This window comes from Schistocerca piceifrons, chromosome 2 (assembly GCF_021461385.2).
Source record: "Schistocerca piceifrons isolate TAMUIC-IGC-003096 chromosome 2, iqSchPice1.1, whole genome shotgun sequence".
In the NCBI taxonomy this organism is placed as follows: Eukaryota; Metazoa; Arthropoda; class Insecta; order Orthoptera; family Acrididae; genus Schistocerca; species Schistocerca piceifrons.
The window spans coordinates 654,701,333-654,715,676 of NC_060139.1; the positions used below are offsets into that span (position 1 = coordinate 654,701,333).

Consider the following 14,344-nt stretch of genomic DNA (forward strand, 5'->3'; position numbering starts at 1 on the left):
ATAAGCTCTCTAAATGTATGTCTTTACCAACTCTGAAAAGTGTAAAAAATGGAGACAACCCACTACAAAAAAATAAAAATAAAAAAATCCAGAAACATACGTTTTACTCAAAAGTACAAATATTTAATCATAAATAACTACTTTCCTTTTTTTAAGTTGTTACTTAAGATACCATGCACAATAAATATGAGCTAAAGCACTTCTCTAAATTATTTACTATCAAAGAGAAATTACCAAGATTTCTTAAACTACAAATTAAATCTTACTGAATATAATAATAAACAGATTAATGTGACTGAATAACAATTCTTTCACAACAATTCTTTGTCTGTCATTGGGCATATATACCTAGTATAAGAAATAACTGGTACTACTGGAATGCATGATAGTGTATGCAATGATTAATTCAGTTCACTAGTTTCTAATCAACAGGAAACTAAAGTTCAGGATCTTCTTATATGATCATTTTCAGCACAAGAGTGGTGATAATGGATTTTAAAATGATAAAAAGAAGAGTCAAGAAACTTCTCACAATTTTTTTCAGCAAGTACCATTCATTTATCACCGTCTTCTGCTGTTTATCATCATTCAATTATCAGGTCATTAAGATGATCAGAACTTTTGACAGAGGCTTAACCATTTTCTTCAGTGTTAATATGTAAGACTTCTCTTATTTTTATGATGCACTAATTTTTAATTGTTCATGCCTCGCAACAATAAAAGCCCAACTACTAACAAATGATAATAAAATGCTAAAACTTTCCAAGGTTAATATTATTTTCTAATGACGAACTCACATGACTGTCATCACCCTCTACATGAGCACACTAACTGATTCCACCACTGACTGACATTTATAGAGCAAACAAAGTCATGGAGAATAAAACAATGCCTCACATTTATGCCTGCAAAGTACCAGTAACTACAGGAAAACTAATAAAACTGTACATTTGTGTTGTTAGAGATTGCACTACTTTGCATCTCAGTACAAGGAAATGCATAACACTTCAAGCAGTTGTGATTACTGAACAAAATACTGCAATCAATGAAACTATTTTGATTTCCATGTCCTGTAGAGTTTCAGTTACATGTATATTGAAATACTAATAATGTAATGATCTCTTGCAGATCAAATATATCTCATTAAAAGCATACAGTGCTATTACACACTGCTGAGCTTTACTACCTGACAAAAGGTACATACAACCATTTGCACATACTTTACCTACAAACACACACATTCTTTCATCATCCGGACTATGTGAAGGGAATTTCACAGCAGAAAAATACTGTGAAAACTATACTCATGATGTTGAGAGTTCTGATTAATGTTTTACCTCAATATTTTCACAATTTTTGAATTCGTATCAGATTATGAGAAAGTCAAATTCTTGAAATCATTTCTCACATTTTTGCAACAAAATTATTGTGTAACATTCTTCATTGATTCCATAGCGAAACATTAAAACATGTACATGTACAATTTGTAGTTCCGTAGCGAGTACAAAACAAAAATCAACTACCTTCTAATTACAGTACACAAACAGAACAAATGGACATTCATTGAACACAATACACAAAAGAAACATGCAAACAAGACTGTTCACATAAACAGCTACCTGAATGAGAATCAGGGCCGATAGTTATTTGACTAGACAGCTGAACTGAGGTAAATTTAGTAATAGAAGAAACAGAATGAATAGCAGTGACAGAGAAACATTGTTTCAATAGGCCTACAATGCTTTATGCAGAATGGATATGCAAAGTATTACTGTGACTGCTGAGGAAGCATCAAAACAAAACAAGGCATGGGAATGTTGGTTAAGGGTGTAAACGCCACTAAAGAAGAAGAAGAATTGTGATCCGATGTGTCTGAACTGAAGGAACTGTTTCCACCATTGCCAGTGTGATACCAAGGTTCCAAAGCATGTGCTGACAAACTGGTTCCTTGGCCCCGTACAGGCCTCGCAGCGATCATGGTTGGCTGAAATGGCAGCTGCGTCACTTCAGCAACACCAGGATGGAAGCCAGCTGAGTTTCCAATAGTTGCATGCTGTTAAAATGTTTCTAGGTAAACATATAGCACAAAAGACATACAGGTAGATCCCATTATATTGTTGCAGAAAAAGCTGAGTAGCGCAGTCACTGCATGGAGGGTCGTGAGTTCAAAACTCACCTCAACTGAAAAATTTTGATTTCTATATTCTGTCTGAGTACATTCTAGAAGTATCCACAAATGGCAAGAAGCATTGTACTTGAATGTTCTGTAGCTGTACATATATATATATCGAATGTGTTCTGGCCAGAGGCAGTTCGCTCCACACTCTTGTATGTACAAGTGCTGAATAAACCTTTGTTAAGCGAAGTTAGTGTTTGCCATTCATCTACTTACACCTTCCTCTACGTGACTATATGTGGATTTGTTATCCACATTTGTCCAGTGCTAGCACCCGTCAATGGGTAAGCAGAAGCAGTAATGTATTACTACATCAACAAATTTTCTGTTGTGGTTGTCGATACATGAATCATCAGTTCAGGTCAGCAGAGCTTTGAATTTGGACTGGAGAGGGTCTGTATTTCAAATGTTGTGTACAAGGAACAAATGTGTGATTGTTGAGGGAAAGGAGTATGTACCAAGACAGTATTCATTAGAAACAAAGTTAGAAGTTCTGGATAATTGTAAGAAAGATGGGCATATCGTTGACATTCAGTGTACTTTGGGAGTTATTGTGAGAACTAGGCATGACAATGAGGAATCAATATTCAACTGAGTAAAGTGTGACTAGGTTGAAAAAACTTTGCTCAGAGTAGTCAATGGAAAGAATGGAGAAAATGCTAAGCCATCAGACTGGATATCACAACCAACAGCCTGTGCCTCCCTCTGGATCTGTTGTTTAAGCTAAAGCCAAAATCTTGTATGCAGATTAAACAAAAGAAGAGTATGATCCCACACCTTTCTCAGCAATGTCAGGTTGGTTTGATCCCATCAAGAACTGTTTTGGCTTTCACAACATATAACGACAGGAGAGGCAGCTGCAGTAAATGAAGTTGGAACAGAGGAATTTTCAAAAGAGGTATAAATTAACTGTGGCAGAAAAAGGCTATACTGCAAAGCAGGTTTTAAATCTTGATGAAGCAGGCTTATTTTAGAAATGAATGCCTAGCCACACACTCATTTTTGTTGAAGAAGCAACAGCATCAAGATTTAAGGCTGGCAAGGAATAATGCACCCTTCTTTGCAGAGTAAATGCTGCAGGGATTGCAAATTAAAACCATCTATCACTCTGAAGATCTTAGGGAATTAGAGCTTTGTGATGAGAACAGGCTGGGAGTTCACTGCATATGATAAAAAATGGTTGGATGACTTCTGCTATTTTCAGTGACTATTTTGTTAATGAAATGAATAGAGATCCAAAGACCTACTGTGATAAAAAATCTTTCAAAATTGTTGACAAACATTTCTTTGCAGAGCAGTGGGCACTTTTAATAAATAACAGGTACCTAGCGAGAACACTTCAGCTGCAAAGCATTTCCATGTAAGGATATTTGTCATGGAAACTGAACTGACAATAGCATCATCAGATTCTTCTGAAGCAGATTATCCTGAGGCTATTTAGGATACAGAGAGACTTGAGGAAAATGATTTTAGAGCATTATTGTGTCTCTCAGTGTTAAATTGTAAGTGTATAGAATTTCCACTAAAATACGTTGATAATGATTACGTCTGGTAAAAAAAGTAAGAAACTTGGCCATTTTAAACTAATACCTGAGTAACAGAGAACCTAAGCAAATATTTTACATATAAAAGAAATCACAATTTACGCAAATTTTGTATGTGCGACAATTTTGCATACATAACTACCATGCATAATGAGATTTACCTGTATTTCGAGTATAAAACTAGCCATGACAATAGCAAAAATAGAATTTTAGTATATAATAAACACACGTGAATATTAATAAAATGGAACTGAGATGACATTTTTCTTCAGTTTTTACACACTACCATTCCAAAAAATGTAATTTAATTTGTTAAGTATCACTGATGTGGATTAATAAACATGGTAAGAAAGCTACCATTCAACATTCTGCATAACTGTTTAAGCCAGCTAGTATTGTCACCATGGAGTAGCCCACATTTTGAACACGTTTCATGATAGCAGGGTCCAATGAAAATGAACAAATAAATAGCGACAATAGGCACTTAATTGTGACTTGCAGAGTAGCCATATAAATGTGTATGAATGACAAAAATACTGGTATACAGCAACAACACAAAGAACTCCTAAAAATGTAGTGAAACAAGAAAACAAGTACTAAGCGAATGCTACCACTAGTTTAACTCAGAGAGAAGTCAGAGAGGGCAGTAAAGTCAATCATGCTGCTTAGACTAGTTTATGTTCATTTTCCTTGTAGCAACAGTAGGTTAAAAATTTAAAATTGATTTGACATCAAATGATCAACTCACAAAATTTGATTAAAGCACTGTCAAGTATATTACAGAACTTACACTCAAGAATTTATCATTTTTAAGTAATGAGAAAAAGTACTTCATAACCTGAAGAGAACATAGTATGGCCAATAATGTGCAGAACGAACATCTGCCTATCAAAATTTTGAGAATTAGGTTTCGACAAAGTTGGACAATAACCTCAACTCAAATGAATTCTGCACATGCATGAGAGCAAGAAATATTCTCTCTCTCTCTCTCTCTCTCTCTCTCTCTCTCACACACACACACACACACACACACACACACACACGAACAAGTGCTCGTGCGATTCTAAAGGTTTGACATACAATGCTTGGTTTCTGTGGGTATTTAGACTTGTCATCTAAAGAGCAATGTTATTAACTTACCAGAAGATTATATCATAATTTACTATCTCCATGATACACGACCTCATAGAATTTTTATGGGTATAACTCCACAATTGACCCCACCTCAGTTCTTCCATAACTCAGTCAATACTTTTCCTGATGGTATGACGAAGCTAATCTTGAACACTGTGCTCATTTCGAGTTCTCTATTATTTAAAACAACAGACTCCAACAGAATATTTAGAGATTGAGATGTTCAGTTTGATAATGATGAAGGAATGAAATCAACAACGATCTTGTTTAAGGAACCATCCCAGCATTTACCTCCAGCAATTAACGACAAGAAACCAAAATCTGGATACCTGCACACAACTGAAACCTCATTAATCTGCTGTTATCATTGTTTCAGCATTTCTTTTAGCTATTACTCTTATTTCATCTACATATTACACACACACACACACACACACACACACACACACACACACACACACACACACACACACACACCTAAAGCCCAAGCCCAGTGGCAGTTTTTATTATAGAAAATGTCTTTTAATCAAACAACTGCGCTGGGTATGCTAAGCAGTATTCTTGATGACATTCCATAAACCGTAACGGTTCAACTTTAACACAACATCATGATGAGACTTACCAAACAAAAGCGCTGGCAGGTCGATAGACACACAAACATACACACAAAATCCTAGCTTTCGCAACCAACGGCTGCTTCGTCAGGAAAGAGGGAAGGAGAGGGAAAGACGAAAGAATGTGGGTTCCACATCAAACGGTCCCTTCCCTACAGCCTAGGTCTTCGTGGCAAACGAATCTGCTCCAGTCCGGAATCCCTGAACCATTACACCAACAACCCGAAAACAGGTTTCGCATCCTGCAATTACCCTCCCGACCTGGTACAGAAGCAAATAACCAGAGCCACTTCCTCATTCCTTCAAACCCAGAACCTCCCACAGAAGAACCCCAAAAGTGCCCCACTTGTGACAGGATACTTTCCGGGACTGGATCAGACTCTGAATGTGGCTCTCCAGCAGGGATACGACTTCCTCAAATCCTCCCCTGAAATGAGATCCATCCTTCACGAAATCCTCCCCACTCCACCAAGAGTGTCTTTCCGCCGTCCACCTAACCTTCGTAACCTCTTAGTTCATCCCTATGAAATCCCCAAACCACCTTCCCTACCCTCTGGCTCCTACCCTTGTAACCGCCCCCGGTGTAAAACCTGTCCCATGCACCCTCCCACCACCACCTACTCCAGTCCTGTAACCCGGAAGGTGTACACGATCAAAGGCAGAGCCACGTGTGAAAGCACCCACGTGATTTACCAACTGACCTGCCTACACTGTGAAGCATTCTATGTGGGAATGACCAGCAACAAACTGTCCATTCGCATGAATGGACACAGGCAGACAGTGTTTGTTGGTAATGAGGATCACCTTGTGGCTAAACATGCCTTGGTGCACGGCCAGCACATCTTGGCACAGTGTTACACTGTCCGGGTTATCTGGATACTTCCCACTAACACCAACCTGTCAGAACTCCAGAGATAGGAACTTGCCCTTCAGTATATCCTCTCTTCTCGTTATCCGCCAGGCCTCAACCTCCGCAATTTCAAGTTGCCGCCATTCATACCTCACCTGTCTTTCAACAACATCTTTGCCTCTTTACTTCCACCTCGACTGACATCTCTGCCCAAACTCTTTGCCTTTACAAATGTCTGCTTGTGTCTGTGTATGTGTGGATGGATGTGTGTGTGTGTGTGTGTGTGTGTGTGTGTGTGTGTGTGTGTGTGTGTGTGTGTGGGCGCGCGCGCGGGTGTATACCTGTCCTTTTTTTCCCCCTAGGGTGGGTCTTTCCGCTTCCGGGATTGGGGTGGCTCCTTGCCTTCTCCCTTGGAGCCCGCACCCTTTCGTCTTTCCCTCTCCTTCCCTCTTTCCTGGCGGGGTGGCCGGGGGTTGCGAGGGCTCGGATTTTGTGTGTGTGTTTGTGTTTGATATACACAAAAGCGCTGGCAGGTATATATATATATATATATATATATATATATATATCTCTGAAAGCAGGGATGATGTGACTTGCCGGGTGAAGGCGCTCGCACGTCAATGGACACACGGGCAGGCACAGGTACGCAGACAGAATTCTAGCTTTCGCGGCCAACGGTTGCTTCGGCCGGGGGGGGGGGGAGTGGGTTTTGGGGGGGAGGGTGGGGAGTCGTTCCGGTCCCGGGAGCGGAGGGCAGACACAGCAATATGTCTGCTTGTGTGTGTGTGTGTGTGTGTGTGTGTGTGTGTGTGTGTGTGTGTGTGTGTGTGTGTCCGCGCGCGAGTGTATATCCGTCCTTTTTTCCCCCTAAAGTAAGTCTTTCCGCTCCCGGGATTGGAATGACTCCTTACCCTCTCCTTTAAAACCCACATCCTTTCGTCTTTCCCTCTCCTTCCCTCTTTCCTGACGAAGCAACCGTTGGTTGCGAAAGCTAGGATTTTGTGTGTATGTTTGTGTGTCTATCGACCTGCCAGCGCTTTTGTTTGGTAAGTCTCATCTTCTTTGTTTTTAGATATATTTTTCCCACGTGGAATGTTTCCCTTATATAGGGTTATTACAAATGATTGAAGCGATTTCATGTTTAAATGCCTCTGTGTGTGCTGTAACTTATCTAATCTAGTCCCGTTGGTACCTATGTGAGAGATATGTAGAAGGTGGTTGTATATTCCTAGAGCAATCACTTAACATTAATTCTAGAAACTTTCTAAGTAAGTTTTCATGGAATAGTCTACATCTATCTTTAGGCATGTGCCAATTCAGTTCTTTCATCATCTTTATGATATTCTCTCATGGGTCAAACAAACCTGTCAGCATTTGTGCTACTGTCCGTTTATGTTCAATACTCCTGTTAGTGCTATCTCATACAGGACCTACACAGTTGAGAACTACGAGTATTCTAGGATGGGCTGCATGAGTGATTTGCATGCAATTTCCTTTGTAGAGTGATTGAACTTCCCCCATTATTGAAGCATGTTAAAGCCTGCAAACTGTTTTACCTACAACTGAGCCTCTGTGATCATTCTATTTCATATCCCTACAAAGTGTTACAATTTTTATGAGCTAATCGATTCCAACTGCAACTCACTGATATAATAGTCATAGAATACCACATGTTTTACTTTTGTTAAGTTCACAATTTCACTTTTCTGAGCATTTACAGCAAGTCACCAATTTTGCACCACTTTGAAATCAGATCAAGACCTACTGAATATTTTTGCAGATCATTAACATTGCCTGCAAAGTCATTAATATGTAACATTAACAGCAAGGGACCGAATACCCTGGGGTACACCCAAATCAAATTTACCTCTACATCTGTTGATGACTCTCCATCCAAGATAACTTGCTCCCTACTCTCTACCAAGAACTCCTCAATTCAGTCACAAATTTCACTTGATATCCCATACGATCATACTTTTGATAATAATTATAGGTGTGTACTGAATCAGATGCTTTTACGAAACTGAAAAATACTGCTTCTACCTGACTGCATGCCTTTCACTCTGCCAAGGGAGGAAAGCGCAAGTTAGGTTTCACATGATCAATCTTTTCAGAATCCATGCTGACTGGCATGGAGGAGGTAATTCAGCTGTTTCTCACTGCCACTGACGATAATATTTATATCACTCATCTCTGCAGTGGTATGATGATTAAATAAGGGCAATTTTCTTCAGTTTTTCTTTGTAAAGGAAAACTGAAATAATTCTGGTACTGTTTTTCATTGCGCCTGTTGGGACTCAACACTTCCTCTATGTAGTGAGTCGCAATCTGTCCATTCCATATTGTTATTATTCCATTTTGAGACTTTCCAGTACACGCGCACACACACACTTACACACGCACACACACACACACACACACATGCGCGCGCGCACACACACACGCACACACACACACACACACACACACACACACACACACACACACACACACACTTTCTGCACCATCATGAGACAAGTCACTAGTTTTTATTGGTCTCCCAGTGTCGACAGGGCAAATGATTCTAGGCTATAACAATTCAAGCTTCTCTCCTGGTCACAACAACAGGTAGTCCAAACTGATGGGAACACTGACATACACTGAAAGCACAAAAAATAACTCTGTGGAACCTCACTATTATAACAGATAAACTGAAGACAACGGTAGTGCAAGCTCCTCTTTTACCTTTTTTAAGTAGCTTTCCACAGCCAGTAAATGGCTTAACTGTCATAAATTGTATCAAGTCTTAGATGTTTAACAAGGGCAGAGAGAACTATTAACCCTTAGTTCAAAGAATAAATTGTCTTTAATTGGCCTCTTTTAGTATTTCAACTTTTGTTGTAACTGCATTTCACACTAAGCCTTTACGGTTGTAAATAATTTGTAGTTGCAGGTGAATGCCATTAGAAACTTTGACTTGCTCCCAGTATTCACTAAACAACCACTAATTTGCATCATTCACTCAAAATGGGTACTGCCTCTGGGTGTTCGGTTGCAGCATTTCACTTAGGAGCACAGACTGACAAACACTGCAAGTAAACTTGCAGTATATTTTGTTCAAATCACTTGCTTGTTAAAAGTATCTTGCTCTGTCCTTATACTCCTCACAAAATGTTACCACGTTACTGTAATGGCCAGCATGCCCACAATGGCTTCACACAACCCTCAAGGAACGTACTTTCTGTAAAACAAATTAAAGAAGGAGCTACATCTATTCTTCCCTTCTAGATTTTGTAACCAGTTAGCTAACCAACAAGGCAGTTGATGTATTAATGCTGCAAAAAATTAGAATTTTGGTGTAAAGTTTGCTGACACGCATATTAATAAAGGAAGGACTGATTATGAAGCTACTAAATGAAAAGGGTGAGACCACTGTTCACATGACACATCAAGAAGTTACATTTTTTTATCAGTGCTGCATGGAATTGCTACCATCCCTGGTGATATCTACAACCCGCACAAAAACTGTACACACTTCTGCTGACAGTTTAATTTCCAAACAACAAAATTTAGAGTGTTCTCACCTCTGAATTTCTCTTTATCTGGACAATCACTCCTTCCAATAATTTCAATTTTATACTATTAATAATTATATATATATATGCAAAGAACTGCCTCTGCAACCAAGGTTTCTATCGTACATCTCTGTAGTAGCGCTTTACATAGGTGTATGCTTGTTTGAATCCTAGTCGTCGAAAATTTTCACTCTCAGTATGTACCTGGCAAAGGGAGGAGAGGTTGTGCCATGAAGGTCCTGATTACCAATACATTACGCCAATGCCCTGATTAAATTCCAAACCCCTCTGCAGCCTCTCATGAAGTAAGGTGATGTGCCACTGTTGACAGTAACCCGTCCATCAGAGGGGGACATTAATCTAGATGGCCCCTTGGTGCTATTTGAGAGCAGTAGGCTGTGTGGCCGCACCAGGTTTCACCATATCTCCTCTCTTCACCCGTAACAACACAAAATCCAACACCACGTGATATTTTTACACACTTGACACTCTGCAACAGGTAGGAGGAAGGCAATGGATACCAACTCCACTATGACCTTGCCACAAGTAATGATGCAGGAGTCCCGCATCTGTTCCCCTGCACTCGATTTCCTAAGCATATAACTACTTTGTTTTTAATGTGTGCAGTGCACGATATAAGCTGAGTTTTGTTACTAGAAGTCTGACTAGCACAGCACTTTCAGGTACTTTAAAAAAAAAAAATTCTTGATTTTCTGAGTACTGTGGTTACAAAAGACCTGCTTGTATTATTAGTGATACAAGTAGTTCCTTAGTAAGCTATATTTGTGGAAAAATGACTACTACTTCTAATTTATATGCACTGTTGCGTAGCTGACATACAGTGACAAAAGTTGTAAGGTTCTCGATGGTAGGCAACTTAAACTGGTCACAACAGTGAAACTAAAAGTTCCGTTATGACTAGTTACTCTGTTAAGCACACGAAATGATCTGAAGATGAGATATGGTGAGTCATGCACATTCACAGCTCTCATTAAGATAATATTACATCATAATTAAGTAAATTAATACCTATTGTAAGCTAGCAATTCAAGGTTTCACATTTTTTTTGCACATTTTCTGAAAAAAGAAAACATTTCATAGGTGCGAATTTGGACTACGATTTGTTTATGCAGGATTTGTTTATGCTGTGATATACTGTAAGTTACGTGATTATTTCAATAAAGTAAAGTTTGTGTTGTTAAAGTATTCTTATATGCTATCCATTTGATTCTCTAGTAAGTAGCCGAAGTGAACAGTTCTGAAATAAGTGGAAAGTTAATATAACGTAGCCTCAGTTCTTTGTTTACATTTTGTTCCGTCACATAAAGAATACAGGTTATATAGTTTTTGTTTCGAATTAGTATCCGAACTTTAGGCCTAAACTTTCTAAGAAATTTAATATATTAATTCAGTAGTATACCAAGTTATTCTTGATTTAACTTAGACTAGAGCTAAAATTTGTTTGCCATGAGTGAGAAGTGTATGACTTGCCGTAGGATTGTTAGTTCTGGGGTGTGGTGTGAGGATTGTTGCAGTTTCTTTCATGTGGGTGACTGTAGCGGCGTGGGAATTGGGGAAATAAATAAGGCTCATTGGTTGTGTAGGATTTGCTGTAGAGACAGGAAGATAGTGGAACAGGAGGAGAAGATTGTTGCCCTTCAGGCGGAACTAGATAAAATGAAAGAAGATCTGGAAAAGTTAAGGGGGGAGAGGGGAAAAGAGAGGTGCGAAGTGACAACAGGTTATAGAAGAAGTAGGAATAGGACTTTCTCAGACAGTGTGGTTGTGAATGTGGAAAAAGGGTTTGATCTGTTGTCACAGTTCGAAACTGATGAGCCACAAATAGATGTATGAGTAGACAGGACACAACAAACTTTCAAAAAGTGTATGAAAAGTAAGAAGTCAGAAAAAGCTGTAGAAGAAGAAAGTTTTGTTGTTAAGTAGTTCACATGATATAGGTGTTAGCCAACTATTACAAGATGAACTAGGGCCACGTTACCAGGTCACAAGTTTTTTAAAACCTAGTGCAAGTCTGGGTCACGTGATAGAGATTGTAGGTTCACAAAAGGAAGACACCATGGTAATAGTGGGTGGGGTAAGCAACAGCATAGATAGGAACCCTAATTATTCAATTGAAAGTGACCTGGTAAAGACAGCTTCAGCAATGAGACATACTGGTGTTGGGCTTGTGTCTGCTCTGAGGCACCATGAACGGCCTCATTTAAACTCTTCTGTTAGGAAAGTTAATTTAGAGCTGGAACGGCTGCTTGTATCATATATGGGGTCTCATATCAGTGTGGTTCCTGGTGACTACCAGCAGGTGGAAATATACTAGGCATGGCCTTCACCTCAACAGGAAAGTGAAGAGAAAACTGTCTGGGCTAATAGCAAATAACTTAAGGGGCGGGGGGCACTGTCACAAGTGGTAAAGTACCAGTGGTTGCAAGTGACAGATCAACAGTTTTTTTAAGGTAGGGAGGTCAGAAACAAAAGATGTTCAGAGACAGTCTGAAAATGACATTCACATTGATAAAACAGGCAGCCACAAAGCAAATTTTAATGTACACAATTCATGCAGACGGCCTCTGATTGAAAATAGAGATACTCAAAAATTGACAGGAAAATTAGGTTCATCCAGTTGTAATTCAACCAGTGCACAAAATCAGTAATCGTTATTGCATCCGAATTTCTGAGAACTTAGGGGTAAGCTTGATGAGTTGCTTATTTGTGTTGAAGAATTGAGTTGAGCAAACCAGTTAATATAATCTGCCTCTCTGAACATCATGAGACCACTGGTAAACTTATGTTAAATGTTACAAGATTCAAGTTAGCTTCTTATTTCTGTAGAGAAAATGTGGAGAAAGGAGAAGCTGTCATATTTACCAGAAACTGTTTTGATTTGAAGAATGTTGATATTAATAAATTTTGCTCAGGGCAGCACTTGGAAGCTTGTACAACAGAAGTAGTATTTCATAAGAAGTCCTTTACAATAGTAGGTATACACAGATCACCTTCAGGAAATTTTAAACTCTTCATAAAGAATCTGGAAGCTCTGCTGTCCTATCTCGTGGTAAAAAACAAGAAAACAGGGGTTGCTGGTGATTTTAAAGTGGATTTATTGAAAAGCTCTGTCAGTGAACAGTTATTGCAGTCAGTAACACTATCATTCAACTTAGTTCCTACTGTGAACTTTGCTACTAGGATATGTAAATGCTCAGAGACTGGTATTGATAATATCTTTGCACACAAATCGAGGGAAAAAAGACACATCACAAAAGCATTAGTAAATGGGCTATCTGATCATGAAAAGCAGCATCCTGTGTTAAATGTTGAAACTTGTCAGGATTTAAAAAAAATCTATTAAATCTGAGTACAGGAGGGTAATAAGTAAGTCAAAAATTGAGAAATTCAGGAAACTGCTTAAAGGCATGAACTTGATAGATGTTTACAATACTTCTGTCTCAAACGGAAAATACAAAGCATTCATTAATAAAGTTACCTCCACTTTTGAAATTTGTTTTCCGCTATAGGTAACTAGAATCACACACAAGTCAAAAAATAAACTGCGGATTACACAAGAAATAAAGGTATCATGTGGGACAAAAGGGAGACATTGTCTACTATCTAGGAACAGCTCTGATGTTATAATTGTAACTGATTACAAATAATACAGTAAAATATTGAAGCAATAACCCATGAAACGAATCAGCTTTGTTATAAGAAAAAGATTATGACATCAGGCAACAAAATAAAAACTGTATGGGATATAGTGAAAACAGAGACATGTGGGGCCAAAAAGGAAGAGGAACACATAGCTCTAAAAATAAATGAGGCTTTGGTAATAACAAGTAAATGTAGTGTTTCGAACCTCTTAAACAAGTACTTCATTTCTGTTACTGACAGCTTGGGATTATCAGGTTCAGTGAACAGTGCAATGGAGTATCTGAGGCCAGTCTTTATAAATAATCTCAGTAAAATGGAAATGACACGTCTCCCAAAGAAGTAGCATCCATCACAAAATCCTTAAAATCTAAGTATTCCAGTGGGTATGATAACATATCAACGAAATTAATCAATGAGTGCTCATGCGAGCTGAACTCTATCGTAAGTTATTTGTGTAATCAATTTCTTATGAGCAGAACATTTCCAGACTGGCTAAAGTATGCTGAAGTTAAGCCTCTTTACAAGAAGGGGGATAAAGAGATAGCATCAAACTATTGATCAGTTGTTGCGAAATACCTGTGCAGTAAGCATTCAGTCTTCATCTGACTGGGGATTAACGACATGTGGTGTTCCTCAAGGTTTCATCTTGGGTCCACTGCTTTTTCTTGTGTACATTAATGACCTATCATTTTACATTGCTAGATGCTAAGTTTGTTTTGTTTGCAGATGATACAAACATTGCAATAAGTAGCAAGTCAAGCACAGATTTAGAAACAGCTGCTAATCAAATTTTCACTGACATTAATAAG

At 38.6% G+C, this 14,344-nt stretch overlaps 1 protein-coding gene across 1 annotated transcript in view; it reads right to left on the minus strand.

Moving 5' to 3' along the window:
- Positions 1 to 1,529: 1,529 nt before the first annotated feature.
- LOC124777061 overlaps positions 1,530 to 14,344 on the minus strand; it is a 29,614-nt gene continuing 16,799 nt past the window's right edge. Inside the window, exon 2 of the mRNA XM_047252334.1 lies at positions 1,530 to 2,053. Coding sequence (XP_047108290.1) covers positions 1,769 to 2,053 — 285 coding nt within the window. The 3' untranslated portion in view covers positions 1,530 to 1,768. The remainder of the gene's footprint in view (positions 2,054 to 14,344) is intronic.